Raw genomic sequence first — 18,772 nt, 5'->3', positions numbered from 1 at the left:
CTCTCATGCCATCACAGGACATATACATATTCATAAACCTTTTGCTAAGGTCTACCTGTGGTGGCGTTTGTAGCATTTTTGCTAGCTAGTTTATCCTGTTACGGTTAAGATTTTGTTTCATATTAATAATGCTTCACTATTTGGAGTCAAAAGTAAGCTTTGAAAAGTTAGCTTTACTTCTGTGATACTTGTGCATGCATATTTAGCTAACTAACTTAGCAAACTAATGTTACTAGATATAACCATTGCACAGAACAGAGCTGCCACCTGCCTTTTTCCACTTAAAATCCATCTACTGCTTCATCTCTCCTAATAGCCCTTATCCACAGCTTTCTTTGGTGTTTTGTCTTAGAGACGGAGAAGAAAAACAATGCAAGCTTTATTTGCTTCTGAACCAGAGTTTTGTCCTCGGAATTTGCGCTCCATTTTCTGCGGTGAACTCAGTCACAACCGTTATATTACAGTTCCATGGTCAGAACCAAGGAGGAAGGCCGCCAACCCTCCTTCTGGTTTGCCTACCCGAAAATATGGGTTTCCATTGAAAGTAAATGAAGGCCGCCAACAGTGTCTCTCTACCGTTACGCTTGTTTACTTAAACCGTAATGCTGACGACCTGCAGATCCTACACTTCTAGTGAACTCAGCATAGCTTTGGCTGCTTCCCTGCAAGACTTTCTGGAGAATTAGGTGGTAGCTGCTCATGTTTCCGCTCCATCGCACGGCTGATGCCAGCATGCTGCTGCCGCCCAATCTATGGCTCTTCGACTGCTCTTGAAAACGGTGAATGCCAGTCCTGCCCTCCCTCCACTGTAGCCTCGCACAATGAGTTTGTTTCTTTGTTTCCTACGGCACAGGTCACAGCATGAATTGGCCCTCTAGTTTTACTTTCTTGTAACTCTGTACTATAAGTTGCTTTTATTGTTTTACTTTTGTGTTGGTAACAGTCTCACAGTATCTGGGCCCTGTTTCACAAAGCAGGATTACTGAGTTAGCTGGTTAACTGCATCGAGTAAAACCCAGAACCCTCCCAAATCTGGAGCTGGGACCTAAGTAAAAACAGCAGTGTAGTTATCCAGCTAACTCAGTAATCCTGCTTTGTGGGTTTCACTCAGTGTAGTTATCCAGCTAACTCCATAATCCTGCTTTGTGAAACAGTGTCCAGGTGTATCATTTGAGAATCTAAATAGGAAATCTTATTCAATTCAGGTTCTTTTGCGCATGCTCTTACAACTCACAGTGTAACCGCAAACCTTTCCACTTTCAACACTGAGATGTTGTATAGAGAAGTCAGCTTAGGACTATTTCAGGTTACATTTATTGCTAAATGTTCCAAGGTCTGAATGGTTATGCTCTTAAGAAAATGGAACGGAAGAAATGCAGACAAATTATATTTTCTCCAGGCAAAAGGACTTAACAGCTTGTTCCAGAAATGTCTGCTTAAGGCAAGAGTTTAAAAGCTGACCTATTTATTCATCCAGGGGAAGGCCTCTGCTGCTTCTTATGTGACAAAGGAGGACAAGGGCCAAATGGAGGTCAGGTCAGACCAAATCTTCTTAATGAATGTGCTTAATGTCAAACAATACAGTTCCTTACGGCACATTTCTGGGACTCTACAGCCCTGTATCTGCTCAGCTGACCCCAATATAATAATAATAATAATAAGAATAAGTATTATTATTATAGAAATAATATAATTCAATTAATAATAATAATAATAATAATAATAATAATAATAATAATAATAAAAATAATAATAATTGCATTTGTTGCACTTTTCTCACACTGAGGAGGTGGCATTCGTCTGAACTACCTCCAATGTGTAGCCCCCACCTGGGTGATGCAACAGGAGCTATTTTGCACAGGAACGCTCACAACACACCAGCTGAGGTGGAGAGGGAAAGAGAATATGATGGCATTTAAATCAGCTGATGATTAGGTGGCAGTTTGAGAGAGCCAGGTTGGGAATTCAGCCAGGACACTGGGAACCCCCTACTCTTTTTACAATGAGTGGCATGGGATCAAATTACCCCAGTGAGTGAGTCAGGACCCCAGTGAGTGAGTCAGGACCCCAGTGAGTGAGGCAGGACCCCAGTGAGTGAGGCAGGACCCCAGTGAGTGAGTCAGGACCCCAGTGAGTGAGTCAGGACCCCAGTGAGTGAGTCAGGACCCCAGTGAGTGAGTCAGGACCCCAGTGAGTGAGTCAGGACCCCAGTGAGTGAGTCAGGACCTCGGTTTACATCTCATCCAAAAGACAGCATCTCCTAGAGCACAGTGTCCCCATCCCTGCACTGGGGCATTGGGGTTTATTTGACCAGAAGGAAGATCTCCCCCTACTGGCTCACCAACACCACTTCCTGCAGCAACTTATTTTCCCCAGGAGGGCTGTTATCCAAGTACTAGACCACACCCACTTAGCTTCAGGCATTCACCGATTTAACACGAGGGACCAACTGTAACCTTCCATTCGACCTCAAAGTACGCAAACTTGATTACAAATAAAATGATCCTCCTCATATGCTTCTGATCATAGCAGTTGTGCCGCTCACAGTCACATTTGAATATACGCTAAACACCCCAGTGGAAGTTACAGGTGGTTAGGCTAACTGGCATCGCCTAGTTGATCACAGATATCCCTGCAGAGGACAACAGGATAGCACAGTGTGTGAGCAATGTCCCAGTAACCACCATCCAAGTACATTATGTAAATGCATAAATCTGCTGATGGTCAAAGGCCCTGCGGTCACTATGACAACAGGGCACAAATAGGCCTCAATTTCAACTTCACTTTCTGTAGCAGGCACATGTCAAATTACAATATTTTGATTGTGATTATCATGACATACATACACACAAACACACACACACATATACACTCTTTATTAGGAACATTATCTAAGTGACTTTGACCGTGGAATGATTGTTGGTGGCAGACAGGGTGGTTTGAATATCTCAGACTGCTGATGATCTGGGATTTTCATGCACACTAGTCTCCCGAGTTTGCAAAGAATGGTGCAAAAAAACAAACGAAAAAATCCAGTGAGTAGCAGTTCTGCAGACAGAAACAGCTTGTTACTGAGAGACGTCAGAGGAGAATGGCCAGACTGGTCAAAGCTGACAGGAAGGTGACAGTAACTCAAATAACCACACATTACAACAGTGGTATGCAGAAGAGCATCTGAACACGCAACGCATCATAACTCTTAAGTGGATAGGCTACAGCAGTAGTAGTCCAAAAAAGATGAGTGTATATTTATACATATAGTATAATAATATGTACTATTACTTATCTGGAAATATGTATAGTATATAATAGAAACAGTAAATGAATATGGTTTTACCGTGTCATTAAACGGTAGACAAAACAGTACAAAGCACCTTCCTATCCTTATTGCTGTTATGCAAATATATTACGGGTTCCGCTCACAGTTCCATGCAATCAATGTTAAAAGTGAAAGGGCAGCGGACTGGGAATACGCCGACATTACTTACACAAATTACGGTGAAAAGCTACATGGGCTCCACCGGAAAGCATGGCAGCATTGAAAATATAGTATGTATGCCACTAGCGCTATCTAGTGGACAAGAAAATAAATGCCTTGTGTATTTCATTTTTATTACCCGTTTTTGGCTTAGGCCGGGACAAATTGTAAAAGTAGACATCACGTAAATTCACAGGTTTAGATAGTACTCAGTGTGTAGTCACTGTGCTAACTTGTACAAATTTAGATAAACACTAGTCGAGTTCAGGTCAATAGACTACTATTTTGTTGCACTGCACAAAAAGCTTATCTTCGGTACAAAGGTGAATTTACAGACATATAATCCCAATACTATCAGCAAGCCAAGCAGCAGCAGTGTATGTGTTTATAAAAATGTATTAATAATTTAATATTTTCCCAAAACGTCTGAACCAAAAAAGAAATGCACATACACATAATTCAAGTTATAATGAGGTTTCTTAGGTTGTTAAATACCTAATTGGGTTTCTCCACTAAATGCAATGTACAGCTTTCAATGGACATGCAAGTTACTTTGACGTCAACGTGCTCTGCTGCCAATGACTTCCGGAGGCTTCGCCGCCTGGGCCCTCCAGCCCTCTCCACGTCCCATGGCTCTATGGCTCACGCGCTGAACTGTGCTCTAGTTAATATGCGTGTCTATGGTCTATTCCGAGTTGCCCGAGGTGCTCGTGTGGACTTTTCCCGTAAATTCAACACCACTTCAAAGCAGGGTAAATCGGAAATACTATTTCGTTGGGAAGTAAGAGTTCATCGCTAGAACTAGAGCAGTTGCTTATTATTAAGATGTGCAATAGCTACTTTACATAAATTAAACTTTAACACTAATCGGTAGATTTGCGGTCGTGTTCGACCTTTACACCCTAGCAGTGGCTGCACTGTGCATTTACTCATTGCAGCGTTTCATGCGACATGAAATTAAATGTCATGCCAGTGACCATTTCAAATTATGTAGTCTAACCAACTCTTTTGCAGCTGTAACGGAACTGTCAGTGGAACTCTGTTGACGACATGGCTACTCCGGTGCATGAAAATGTTCAGGTATCCCTGCTGTTATACTGTATATATTTTTTAACGGCACATGTGTTGTTTAAGTTTGATCAGAAAGTTAAGTTAAAGAACCTGGAGTTAACTATTTATTACTTTATTTGCTTCTCTGAGCAGAAATACTACGGCTCTCGCCTAGGAACGTCCGAAGACCTACAAACAAGCGCATCTTGCGCGTTGCCCTCCCGCCCTATGTCCAAGAGTGCGTTAGCTGCTCTCAAACTGGTTCACCCAGAAGTGTCCAAAAAGTAAGCCAAAAAGATTGTTTCTTGTTCTGATGTCATCATGATGATTGTTTTTAAAGCAACCGCGTGGTAACACTTGTTGCATTGTGCAGCAGGGTCATTCCTGTTATCCAGTGCATTTTCTGTCCCCAGGAAATACCTCTTCATATTTGCTATAAAATGTGTAATTTTTTTAATTCCAAAATAAAATTCAATTATAGGTTGAGAGAGAGAGAGAGAGAGAGAGAGAGGGAGGGAGAGAGGGAGGGAGGGAGGGACAGGGAAGACAGGGAGAGGAGACCTCAGTGAGCCTGCAGCTGAAAGAAGAAAATGGAGAGAAAGGAAGGGGTAGCTAGCTCAGACAGTGGCCCTCTCGCTCTGAAACTGAGTTACTGCATTGTTACATTATATTTCTGTCATTTGTATCTATCATGAACCAAGTGGCCTTTTCTTTTGCTTTAAGTGAATAAAAAATCGATCAACAATGAGTCATTGTTCAAACCTTTTTTTGATCATTGGTGATAATTCCACCCTGTTGGGCTCCGTTTCACTATGTTATACTCCATTCCACCCTGTTAGCTAAGTTTTTCAATAATTTCACAATAATGTTTTTGTGTTAATTAGGAGGCGGCACGGATGGTGCAGTGGGTAGCACTGCCGCCTCACAGCAAGGAGGTCCTGGGTTCGAATCCCCGTCGGCCGGGGCCTCTCTGTGCGGAGTTTGCATGTTCTCCCCGTGTCTGCGTGGGTTTCCTCCGGGTACTCCGGTTTCCTCCCACAGTCCAAAGACATGCAGGTTAGGCTGATTGGAGAGTCTAAATTGCCCATAGGTATGAGTGTATGAGTGTGTGAGTGAATGGTGTGTGTGCCCTGCGATGGACTGTCCAGGGTGTATTCCTGCCTTTCGCCCAATGTATGCTGGGATAGGCTCCAGCCCCCCTGCGACCCTGTTCAGGATAAGTGGGTTCAGATAATGGATGGATGGATGGATGGATGTTAATTAGGAAAGATGGAAGGGATTAACTGCATTCATCATAATAATAACAAAATTCTGTTATTCGCCATCATAATAGCATTATACTGTCCTCTACAACAAATTCCCTAGGGTTATTTGATTTCGATTTGGTTTGCTATTCTTGTTTTATCGTTGCAAATGTCTCAATCCTATGTAAACACACACACCTTACTGAGCTAGAGGTGTTCAGGCTGCTAATATTTATTAACATGCTATGTTTTAAATGACATGTTATATAATTTAAAGTTCAACAATAGAACGCTTGTTGTATTGTACTGCATTATATGCTTTAATTTTCTTCTTGATTTCTGACACATCAGTAAAGATGTGGACAAATCAATGATGATAATAAATATCTCAGTTTAATTGTATGGTCCCGTGAGCATGGGAATTTATCCAGAAACAAAGCTTGGTAAGAAAGTGAAAAAATTACGGAAAACAGATCTTCTATGGGATCTTTTGCGTGAAGATCCGTAAATCTTTCTAATTCGCCGCGTAGAAAGAGGATGATACCGGACATAGGCAGAGCTAATATGACAGTTCGAGCTTGTGACGGAAATAGGCCTTGGAAGGCTGACGTACCCCAGAGCAAAACCGTTGCCTGTATATCGCGTCAAAGCTCAATTTCACTGTTGGAAAAATAACGGCCATTTCACATAACCGTCTCTGTCACAGTGTGTAATTTAATATGGAGTTTAATATTTGGACGTTTTTATCCTGACTCATTTCTGTCTTAAGCGGCACTGGGTCCACTGAATTCCGATGCTGCTTTCCAACGAAATAACGATTTCGTTAGCCAAAAGCTACAGTTTCACCACAGCCCATGTTACATACGTCACATCAGGGTTCCCACGCTCGTCGGTGCTACCGTTAGCTCGCCAAGAAATGTAAAGCAACGACTTGAAAAGGATATTACTAACGAGAACACCAATGATGGCAAGAATGAAGACACTTCCGGCGATATACACTCAGTGAGCATTTTATTTGGTATTTATTAGACTCGTTTTTTAGACTAATTGATTCTGCTGCTGTAGCCTATCCACTTAGGTTCATTTATGGTTTGACACGTTGTGTGTTGAGATGTTCTTCTGCATTCCACTGTTGTAATGTGTGGTTATTACTTTCACCTTTTGTCAGCTTTGACCAGTCTGCCCCCATTCCTCTGACCTCTCTCATTAACAAGGTGTTTTTGCCTGCTGAACTGCTGCTCACTGGATGTTTTTGTTTTTTGCACCATTCTCTAGTTGTGTGTGAAAATCCCACATTTCTGTGATAGTCAAACCATCCTGTCTGGCCCCAACAAGTTATAATAAAGTAATAGTATTGCTAACATAATAAAGTGGTCACTGCGTGTATACAACTGTGCAAAAAACATTATTTATTACGCGAACGAGTAATAGCTATCGGCAACGCACGTGAATGCTTAGTGAAAATACAGCCAGAATCAGCCCTGTGCGTGATGTTGTTATTGTTTTGGCAAATTTACACAGATATTTTTTAAACCATAGAAAAATTCATATTCAAACAAACGTCCAAATGTCATAATTAATTTTAAAGGATGAAAAACAGTTTTAAAAACTCCATTAATTTCTCCCATAGACTGTCTGTTTTTTGATCCGGATTTCTAGAAAACCATAGATAATTTCGAAGGGAATGACGACACGACTTCTAAGGCCTATGACATATTTAGTGTGCTCCATGCCTCAGCTGTACCCTTGTAACGACCATTAGTCTCTCCTAGCTATCGCACATTAGTCTACCTTATCGGGCAATGTTTCCTTTCTCGCAATAAGATTGAATGGACATACAGTGGGATCCAAAAGTCTGAGACCACATTGAAAATATGGTATTGTTTTTCATGTAATCCTGGACATAAACAGAAATGTTTAAACAAATTAAAGTTACTTCCACTCTTTACCAGAACTACTTGGAGACCAAAGACTGCATAATCCACAATCAGCTGACCTCAACCCCATTGAACATTTATTACATTACATTACATTACATTATTGGCGTTTGGCAGACGCTCTCATCCAGAGCGACATACAACAAAGTGCATACCCATAACCAGGGATAAGTTCGCTGAAAGACCCTAGAGGGGGCACTTGAATACTGACAAAAGCCAAACATTCACTAACATCACAAGATGTCCTTTGGAACATTGTCAAATAATGCTGGGATAAAAAATAATAATAATTATGCTGGGATAACATGGATCATCTGGGTTTGCAGAGATCCATAAGGGGGACATACGAAATACTAAGAAATGTTGAAATTCACGTACAATTTTCAAAGATTCAACTTTTGACTGAAATTGTTATGCTGATAATATAATTTGCTATGAAAATGTTTGAATTAAATTAGAAAGGAATGCAACAGAAGCATTTTCACTTGTGGTCTCAGACTTTTGGACTTCACTGGATCTGAAAAATGTTGTTTTTTGTATGAATTGCTTTAACTGAATGGAAGGGAGGGGGGATATTTTGCCTGTGAACATTCTTTATGGCCCCTGAGTTCAATTCAGTTTAATTCAATCTTATTTGTACAGTGCTTTTCACAGCAGACTGTCACAAAGACACTTAACAGAAGGGAAGAAACATGGGAAATATCAACCCTAAGCCCCCAAATAGCACATGAGGTAAACAACTCCCCAGAAGGAGAAAAACCCATGAACAGTGGCGAGAAAAAACTCCCAAATGGGGAGAAATCTCGAGAGGAACCCGGCTATAGGGGGATGCCCATCCTCCACTGGCCTACAGGTTAAGATGGTAACAGTTCAGGTGTTGAGCTAGCGGGTAATCCAGAAAGTCCACAGGATGGATGTAGAGTGTGCAGTTCAGAGGGGAGGGGGTGAGTCTGTGTTGGATGTAGAGTGCAGTTCAGAGGGGAGGGGGTGAGTCTGTGTTGGATGTAGAGTGTGCAGTTCAGAGGGGAGGGGGTGAGTGTGTTGGATGCAGAGTGTGCAGTTCAGAGGGGAGGGGGTGAGTCTGTAGCTCCAGGATGTAGAGTGTGCAGTTCAGAGGGGAGGGGGGTGAGTCTGTGTTGGGTGTAGAGTGTGCAGTTCAGAGGGGAGGGGGTGAGTCTGTGTTGGGTGTAGAGTGTGCAGTTCAGAGGGGAGGGGGTGAGTCTGTGTTGGATGTAGAGTGTGCAGTTCAGAGGGGAGGGGGTGAGTGTGTTGGATGCAGAGTGTGCAGTTCAGAGGGGAGGGGGTGAGTCTGTAGCTCCAGGATGTAGAGTGTGCAGTTCAGAGGGGAGGGGGGTGAGTCTGTGTTGGGTGTAGAGTGTGCAGTTCAGAGGGGAGGGGGTGAGTCTGTGTTGGATGTAGAGTGTGCAGTTCAGAGGGGAGGGGGTGAGTCTGTGTTGGATGTAGAGTGTGCAGTTCAGAGGGGAGGGGGGTGAGTCTGTGTTGGATGTAGAGTGTGCAGTTCAGAGGGGAGGGGGTGAGTCTGTGTTGGGTGTAGAGTGTGCAGTTCAGAGGGGAGGGGGTGAGTCTGTGTTGGATGTAGAGTGTGCAGTTCAGAGGGAGGGGGTGAGTCTGTGTTGGATGCAGAGTGTGCAGTTCAGAGGGGAGGGGGTGAGTCTGTAGCTCCAGGATGTAGAGTGTGCAGTTCAGAGGGAGGGGGTGAGTCTGTGTTGGATGTAGAGTGTGCAGTTCAGAGGGAAGGGGGGTGAGTCTGTGTTGGATGTAGAGTGTGCAGTTCAGAGGGGAGGGGGTGAGTCTGTGTTGGATGTAGAGTGTGCAGTTCAGAGGGGAGGGGGTGAGTCTGTGTTGGGTGTAGAGTGTGCAGTTCAGAGGGGAGGGGGTGAGTCTGTGTTGGATGTAGAGTGTGCAGTTCAGAGGGGAGGGGGTGAGTCTGTGTTGGGTGTAGAGTGTGCAGTTCAGAGGGGAGGGGGTGAGTCTGTGTTGGATGTAGAGTGTGCAGTTCAGAGGGGAGGGGGTGAGTCTGTGTTGGATGTAGAGTGTGCAGTTCACAGGGAGGGGGTGAGTCTGTGTTGGGTGTAGAGTGTGCAGTTCAGAGGGAGGGGGTGAGTCTGTGTTGGGTGTAGAGTGTGCAGTTCAGAGGGGAGGGGGTGAGTCTGTGTTGGGTGTAGAGTGTGCAGTTCAGAGGGCAGGGGGTGAGTCTGTGTTGGATGTAGAGTGTGCAGTTCAGAGGGGAGGGGGTGAGTCTGTGTTGGATGTAGAGTGTGCAGTTCAGAGGGGAGGGGGTGAGTCTGTGTTGGATGTAGAGTGTGCAGTTCAGAGGGGAGGGGGATGAATCCAGGATGGGCATGAAGCAGAACAGGAGCAGGGTCCAGTTGGAGTGGTCCAATAGTACAAGAGCTCGATGAAGGGGAGGGGGAGCAGATGAGGATGCTGTGATGTGATGAGTTGTGTCGTGGCGCTGTAGTTGTAATGTCTAGATGATGTGATGAGTTGTGTAGTAGTGTAGATGATGTGATGAGTTGTGTAGTAGTAGTGTAGATGATGTGATGAGTTGTGTCGTGGTGCTGTAGTAGTGTAGATGATGTGATGAGTTGTGTAGTAGTGTGTAGATGATGTGATGAGTTGTGTAGTAGTGTGTAGATGAGTTGTGTGGTGGCACTGTAGTAGTTGTATGTAGTTGCGATGTTGGCTATCTGCCGGATCTTCCTCCAGGTATTTTGGCTGTGGAATGGTGGTCCCAGAAAAGCTGACTGGCTGCAGGATCCTGGATCTGGGGAGCGGTTCTGGGCGAGACTGCTACATCCTCAGCAAGCTGGTGGGAAAGACTGGCCATGTGATCGGCCTCGACATGACCGAGGAGCTGGTACTGTACCCTGGAGCCCCCTGTGTTACACGAACCAGCCTCTGCATGCGCTGGGTCTCATGGTACACTAACCAGCCTCTACATGCGCTGGGTCTCATGGTACACTAACCAGCCTCTGCATGGGTCTCATTCCTCTGCGCTGTTCCCCTGTCCAGGTCCTGGCATCCCAGAAATATGTCACGTACCACCAGGAAGCGTTCGGGTTCGAGGAGCCCAACACCGTCTTCCTCCAGGGATACATGGAGAGGCTGGAGGAAGCCGGGATACAGAGCAACTCCGTGGATGTCCTGGTGTAAATGGTTCCCCTGGGATATTGCCTTGCTGTTTGTTGTCGTTTGTGTCCATGCCGTTGTCTGACAGAACAGACCACACTGTGCTCTGTAGGGGGCGTGTGCTTGCAGGCACCTCTCTTTTCCAAAGCTTTATAAAACTTTGTTTCTGTCAGTTAACACCTATAGAAAAGCCACACGACTCCAAATATCACCAAATGTTATATAGTCCTATGTTAAACTTTTGGGCACCCCTGGGCAAAAAGCCTTTTACAATTAATGTCTAAGTGAACAGAAGCGAACGTGACCACTAAATGGTACAAAGTTAAACATGACACATTTCTTCAAATTTTAAAGTGAGATTACTTTTTATTTTAATTTTTTACTGTTTCAAAATAATAAGAAAAAGGAAAAAGGCCCTCTGCAAAATTTTGGGAACTCTGTTAGTTATTACTTTGTAACTCTTTTGGAATTTTTCCCTATTCTTCCTGGCAGAACGCCTCTAGCTCAGAAATATTCTTTGGCCTCCTTGCATGTATGGCATGTTTGAGATCTCTCCATTGATTTTCAATAATATTCAAGTCTGGTGACTGAGGTGGCCATTCCAAAACCTTCATCCATCTTTCCTGGAGGTATTTCATGGTTGATTTCGAGGTATGCTTTGGATCATTGTCTTGCTGGAATACCCAAACTCTCTTCAACTTCAATGTCTGGACTGACAAAAAAATTTGCCTAGAATTTCTTGATATTTGGTGGAATCCATTCTTCCTTCCACCCACACAATATCTCCTGCTCCCCCAGCTGCCACACAACCCCCAAGCATAATGGATCCACCTCCATAATGGATCCACCTCCATGCTTCACAGTTGGCTGGGTGTTCTTCTCTACAAATACTTTTTTCTCCAAAAGATACCTTCTTTGGTGGTGGCCAAAAAGTTCTATTTTGGTTTTGTCAGTCCAAAGCACATTGTTCCAAAAGACTTTTGCTCAAGCTCCTCAATGTTTTCTTTTGCATACTTCAGATGCTTAATTTTGTGTTGAGGTTGTTCTTTCTGGAAGCTCTGCCATGTAGGTCTTTGTTGTTTAAAGTAGATTGTATTGCTGTCCTGTGAATAGCTAGAGCCGTGCCTGCTACTCTTTTGCAGTGATGTGTGGGTTCTTCTGAGCATTTCTTACCAGGTCTTGGGCCATTTTCTCAGTCTTCTGGACCTTGCTGTTCCATTTATCTTCCATTTTCAGTTTGAAATGTTGAGAATTTTTTGTAGCCTTCATTCTGACATCCTCGGACAACTGTTTAGAGGAAACCATGCTGGTTAACACCAGACAGAACAGCCAGTGCAACTGGATACTTCAGAAGTTATGAATTTACTTCAGAATAAAAAGTTCAGCCCTGGAGTTATACTCACCAGACTCACTGAAGTAACAACAAATAATCCAAAAGGGTTCCCAAACTTTTTGAACTCAAAGTTTTACAGTTCAGGTTTGCTTTCCCTCATGTACAGATACGTTGTAGCAGGCAGTTTAACCAGGGGTGCCCACATTTCTGCTCCCCACTGTATACCTTTCATTCCATTTTAACTGAAATGAAGTGAAGATTGAAGTGAGGTTGTTTTTCTTTTCAAGGTCAAACTGTGTGATCTGCTTATGTCCGGATAAGAAGGCTGTCCTAAAAGAGGCCTACAGGGTCCTGAAGGTATTTATTTCCCCATACTGACACAACGTCCCGATTACCAGACCTGTATGAAACAGTGTTTATTTTTCTGGCCGGGCCATCTCTGAAGCCTGATTCAGGCTTCATCTCGCAGCCTCCTTCGGAAGATTCCGGGGTTGGCGGTGCAGAAATGGAGACTTTGTGCACCGCCAAAAAACTGTAACCATACGGCCTGCTGTGTATTGATCCAGATTGTAGTTTTATTGTCTCTGGAGTGTGCTCTGAACAAACCAAAATGATTGGAACTACGAAGTCTCTGGGCAGTACTGTATCGCCCCTCCGTACAGTGGCTGCCGGACCAAGCACGAGTCAGGCTTTACCCTTTGCTAGCCATTGAATGGATTCATGTCATATTCCATATTCCACCTGACGCAAATGCACACAACATTCTGAGAAATAAAGGTTCAGTGGAGGTACGTGTTTGTTCTTTTAGGAACAAATTTTCCAAATGTACAAATTAATTATGCATAGCTGGCTAGGGGTATGTTGTTATGTATCAATAGGGTATCATTCCAGAGAGAACCTTTTAGGCTCTCTTTGTACCTTTTCACTGAGAGACAACCAAGCCAATTAAGAGAGACTTAAGAGAGAGATTTTGGTTTTCATTTGAGACATTTACAGAATTGTCTGACAACCTGGCAGCTCTACAATAACTTACATAGGGGTATTTGGTAGTATAGGGGCACTTGAAGTATATTTTCTTGCTTTAGGTCACCCCAAATGCTGCTATACCAGCCATGTAAAGACTCCTGTGTGTCCTGAAATACCATTCATTGCGCATAAACACTGCCTGGGCTGCTCAAAAAACAAAAACTGAAACGTAAATTTATATGCACATTAACTTATTTTCTCTGATGTCATTTTCCATAGGATGGTGGCGAATTTTATTTTAGTGATATGTATGCAAACAAGGTGGTTCCTGAACATCTAAAAGAAGATCCAGTACTATGGGGTAAATATTCATCATCATTGTATTTGTTTGTAATATGACTTAGCCTCCAAACAAAATAAATAGGTTTGTGTTTTGTCTTGGTTCTGCCCTGCTATTGGAGTGCTTAGAGAAGTGTATAAACTTCACTTCCTGAATTACACAGAAGCAGTGTAAGGTCAGACTGCCTCTAATGGGATGGCTGTAAATATGAAATGGGCGTGTTTTGAAATAGCTGGCAATAACCTGCTGGCAAACTTCATGTTGCACTTTGTACAAGGTTTTTCATGGCCACGCAATAGACTTTGGACCCACTGCTTGCCTCATTGTGTAGCAGGCTACTACAAGTCATGCGAATAGAAGGGCGTGCTGTGCATTGCATCAGATTCATACATATTGCTACACTTCTGTAGCATCTGCCTCTTGTGCTGTGTTTTCTGAAACAGATTGAGGAAATAGAGGAAATTGAAAGTGCGCTGTGTTGTGCTGAAACAGGGGAAGGCATGGGCGGCTCCCTGTTCTGGCTGGATCTCATCGGGCTGGTGCAGGACATCGGCTTCAGCGCTCCCCGGCTGGTCACCTCCTCCAACATCCTGGTCCATAACACGGAGCTTTCGAGGAAAACCGGTGAGAGGACAGGGTCGGCCATGTTTGCTCAGAGAAAAACATGTTGAGTAGAAATGATCTGTTAATGGACATGTTGGCGGGAGTCCAGGCCAGTGTGTGTCCATTCCTCCGTCTGCTCGGATCCCCGCTTTCCCGCCTACTGTTTTTAAACACCGCTCCTGTGTGCTCCGTGCAGGTGACATCAAATACACCTCAGGCACTTACCGCTTCTTCAAACTGCCCAAAGACGCGGAAATGGTGCCTGCAATAGTCACGTATAAGGGAACAGTGCCTGACTACACTGACCAGCTGGACTTCGATAGCTCACACTCCTTCAAGGTAGGCCACTGGCCTCAAAGATTTTTAAGCATTGTCCAACGGAACATGCTGCACAGCGCTTATAAGGAATGCAACAGCAGAAAAACCTTTAGCCCTTCCAGTCTAACTGCAACACGAAGCGGCTTGCATTTAGACTCAGTCCAGACTCAAGCCCTGTCTTAGTCCTGTGCGCCAGTGTTCAATCCCTCATCGGGTTTCCTGTGTGGCCCCTGCAGAGGGGCGTGCCATTTCCTGTGGACGCCGAGACAGCGGCCATACTGCGTTCCTCCCGCTACTCCTCTGACTTCTGCATCCAGGCCTCGGAAAACCAGGAAACACTGCGGAAACCCACACCTCAGGTAAAGCAGAACCCCAGGTAAAGCAGAACCCCACACCTCAGGTAAAGCAGAACCCCACACCTCAGGTAAAGCAGAACTACACACCTCAGGTAAAGCAGAACCCCACACTTCAGGTAAAGCAGAACTACACACCTCAGGTAAAGCAGAACTACACACCTCAGGTAAAGCAGAACCCCACACCTCAGGTAAAGCAGAACCCCAGGTAAAGCAGAACCCCACACCTCAGGTAAAGCAGAACCACACACCTCAGGTAAAGCAGAACCCCACACCTCAGGTAAAGCAGAACTACACACCTCAAGTAAAGCAGAACCACACACCTCAGGTAAAGCAGAACCCCACACCTCAGGTAAAGCAGAACCCCACACCTCAGGTAAAGCAGAACTACACACCTCAGGTAAAGCAGAACCCCACACCTCAGGTAAAGCAGAACCCCACACCTCAGGTAAAGCAGAACCCCACACCTCAGGTAAAGCTGAACTATACACCTCAGGTAAAGCAGAACTACACACCTCAGGTAAAGCAGAACCCCACACCTCAGGTAAAGCAGAACCACACACCTCAGGTAAAGCAGAACTACACACCTCAGGTAAAGCAGAACCACACACCTCAGGTAAAGCAGAACTACACACCTCAGGTAAAAGTGGCAAGCCACAGGGTAATCCCCCAGGTCAGCAGGGTGACCCCTCTCCCAGGCATTGGGGCAACATTGTCCTTGTGGACTGTGGACACTTAAAAGGGACCCATGGAGGATGGGATGTGGCCTCGTCAACTACTCTCATCTTATTTAGAGCAGGGTTGACGACAAGTACTCCTTCAGAGAGGTGGCCTTGTTTCTCGTCTTAGAGGTGGGGGGTTGTCCTGGTAGAGGACAGTGTCTTTCACTGCAGTTCAGGATTTTTTCCCACTTTGTACCTATAATTCTGTTGCTACGATTACAGTTTTTTTACAATTCACTTTTTCTTCATACAACACTCTCCACCAACATGCAGCTTGTCAGTTCATTTCATTCGCAAAATGGATCAAAACTACCAAACCACTGCAGACTACTTACAAGTGATCTGTTTCCATAAAACTGAGTGCCATACATAAATAAATGTATGTATAAAAGAAATATAATAAAGTAAGATGTAAATATAGAATGCTTGTCTGACAGATTAAACTTTCATTTTAACTTGCAAGTCAGCGGGCTCAGTTTGCCCAGATGTGTGCTTCACCACACCACTATCCCGGTGGCTCGAACCTGGAGCCTGCTGGTCTGCAATACTGTCATTTAAAATGTGTTAATTTCAAGTAAAATGAGTGTGAGAGTTCAGATCCAGGCAGAGACCCGTTCAGGGCAGTGGTTTTTGCTGTCCTTAAACACTGCACGTGAGTGAATTAACGCCTACTGTGAATTATGTAGGGCTTTTCATTATTATATCCAGACACAGCATACAGATCGCATCAGAGATGTAAACCGTACCATTTCCTTACACACTGGCTTTGTAAATAACAATAATACAATGAATAACAGTAGGTACACTGCAGTGGCAGGACAGTTCTGAAGGGCCTGTTCTGGTCATTATGTTATAGTATGTAAATTAAAGTATTTGCATGAGGTGTACTAAGTGCTCCAAAGATAGCATCACCTCATTAGATCATTAGGCAAGATGCAATCAGTGTCTGTTGAGCGATCCGTTTTCAAATTGTCACGCAGATTAATCACAGCCAGTAATCAATGGCAGACTTCACAGGATTTGTCCTTTATAGCGCCTTTTATCAAATTCACTGGCCTCTCCTGATGGTGACTGCTCTGTTCCTGTTAAACACAAGGTAAATGACTGCATTTATATTGCGCTTTTATCCTAAGTGCTTTACAGTTGATGCCCCTCTTTCCCCCATTCGCACACACCAACTGCCATGCAAGGTGGCCAATGCAAGGAACAAATCAGTTTATTGGGAGCAATTGGGGGTTAGGTGTCTTTACATTTCAATTCTTGTTGTCAGAAAACCTCATTGATTATGCAGTCCAGTTAAGCGCATGTTGAATGAGAATTGTTCGGCACTGTTCTGCCCATACTGTAAGAGGCGCCCTGCGCTCAACTGTGGTGCAACCAAAGTGCATAAAAAATACCCTGTAATAGAATCTGTGTACTTTAACTCACGGGGGGTCACGCATATACTGTGCAACCGCGTTACAGACACTGATCAGAGAAGCTCGTACGTGGTCTCGTCGTGTTCCCCTGTGCTGGACTGTGTGCCCCTGTGCTGGACTGTGTTCCCCTGTGCTGTGCTGGACTGTGTGCCCCTGTGCTGGACTGTGTTCCCCTGTGCTGGACTGTGTTCCCCTGTGCTGTGCTGGACTGTGTTCCCCTGTGCTGGACTGTGTTCCCCTGTGGTCGACTGTGTTCCCCTGGGGTGACTGTGTTCCCCTGTGCTCAACTGTGTTCCCTGTGCTGGACTGTGCTGGACTGTGTTCCCCTCTCTCTTACAGCACTGCCACCTCGACCCGTTCCTGCTGGCTGAGAGCCTGGGCTCCTGTGTCAGACACTGCTCCAAGACCCAGAGCCAGGCGGGCTGCGGCACGGCGCCCCCTGGTGGCTGCCAGGGTGCTGCCAGCACAGGCCACTGTGGGAAATAGGCCTGGCAACCTTGGGTACTGGGCAGGAATGTTGTGCTTTATATGCATTTGTAGGCAATGTGAGCACAACGTCTGAAAGTTAGTGATGCCTGCAGCTGAATTGTTAGGCCGAAGAACAAGTACGGCAAACAACGTTAGTAACATGTTTATCTCTGATCTCTGCTAGGGGATTGATTGTTGATGTTGCTGTGTGTGTGTAATGCATAACACAGCTGGAGTGCTACAAACATAATTCCTGCTTTCTTCAGAATTGTATTGTCTGTGTTTACATGCCTGGAGGTAAATTCAAGCTGAGGTCAAAAAAAAAAAAAAAAAAAAAAGCTTCTATCTTGTTGTCATGCATTCCATTTCCCTTAAATTTACAGCTTTTTAATCATAAACCATTAAACAAAACTCTCACAGACATTTAATATAACTTGCAAGTGTCTTTATTTACACCTTTAAAAATAACCCCGGCCAGAACACACAGGAGGGCCCCTGCGCTTGGTTTGGATCAAATTGTCCTGGTTTCAACTTTTAGTAAAAGAGGTATGATACTGTTCAGAGATGTAGTTCATAACCAGTAACTAAAATGTCAATGTAAATTTGGTTCTTGTTCTTTGTTTTTATCTGTTGTTCATCATCTGTATTTGCTTAATGACTTTTTGCCTTTATGGTTTCTTTGAATATGGGACAAAAATAATTGAGAATGCCAGTTCATAAAAACAAATATCAATAATCTATTAAATGAAAACTTTGTATTTTGCAGATACAAATGAATCCCCCCCCCCTACATATCACAACCCTGTCATAATTAAAATGTAGGTGGACATCGTCAAAATCTTTTTCCTTTACAATTTTACAGATATGGAGTATTTCTTCTGTAGGATCAGTTTGGAAGACTAATTCAAGTTTTTTTACAATCACTTTGACACTAATCTCACAAGGTTGTGCTCAATTTTCACAACCATAGACACAACACTCAAAATGGTAAGCGCTTGTAACACAGCCTGTTCGCCTGTTCAAAACATGCAGTGTGCATTCATATCTTTGCAGAAATCTTGCACTTCCAAGCTCATTGGTTCAAATTCCTCATTTTTAATGAAATACTTTTTCAAAATACTTTTCAACATTTGTTTAGATCGGCCACACAAAAGATACCTATAGATTCACTGTTTAGTTGTTTTTACAATACTTTGCTATGGCAGGAAAAAAATACATGATACATGTTTCAATACGGTCCTTTTTGTGGTTCTAAATAAAGGGAATAGGGGAAACAGTAGAAGAGAGTGGAATCATTGGACAAAATCAGAATACTGTAAAAAATATATAATTACAACATACAGTGTTTGTTTCACAGTTTTTTTTTACAATTGCAAACAAGCATTTTTT

At 43.8% G+C, this 18,772-nt stretch overlaps 1 protein-coding gene across 1 annotated transcript; it reads left to right on the top strand.

The window, feature by feature from the left end:
- Positions 1 to 4,080: 4,080 nt before the first annotated feature.
- Positions 4,081 to 18,133, top strand: zgc:153372 (uncharacterized protein LOC767695 homolog). Its single transcript, XM_061217326.1, has 11 exons — positions 4,081 to 4,230; positions 4,493 to 4,558; positions 4,682 to 4,812; positions 10,440 to 10,590; positions 10,746 to 10,882; positions 12,483 to 12,552; positions 13,441 to 13,522; positions 13,994 to 14,125; positions 14,301 to 14,443; positions 14,659 to 14,781; positions 17,255 to 18,133. The coding sequence occupies exons 2-11, from the start codon at positions 4,529 to 4,531 to the stop codon at positions 17,399 to 17,401; spliced, it is 1,146 nt and encodes a 381-aa protein (XP_061073310.1). The 5' UTR covers positions 4,081 to 4,230; positions 4,493 to 4,528; the 3' UTR covers positions 17,402 to 18,133.
- Positions 18,134 to 18,772: the final 639 nt, after the last annotated feature.

Source organism: Conger conger, chromosome 13 (assembly GCF_963514075.1).
Source record: "Conger conger chromosome 13, fConCon1.1, whole genome shotgun sequence".
Classification (NCBI taxonomy): Eukaryota; Metazoa; Chordata; class Actinopteri; order Anguilliformes; family Congridae; genus Conger; species Conger conger.
The sequence above is the reverse complement of the archived record's forward strand: the minus strand, read 5'-3'. Positions and strand labels throughout refer to the sequence as shown.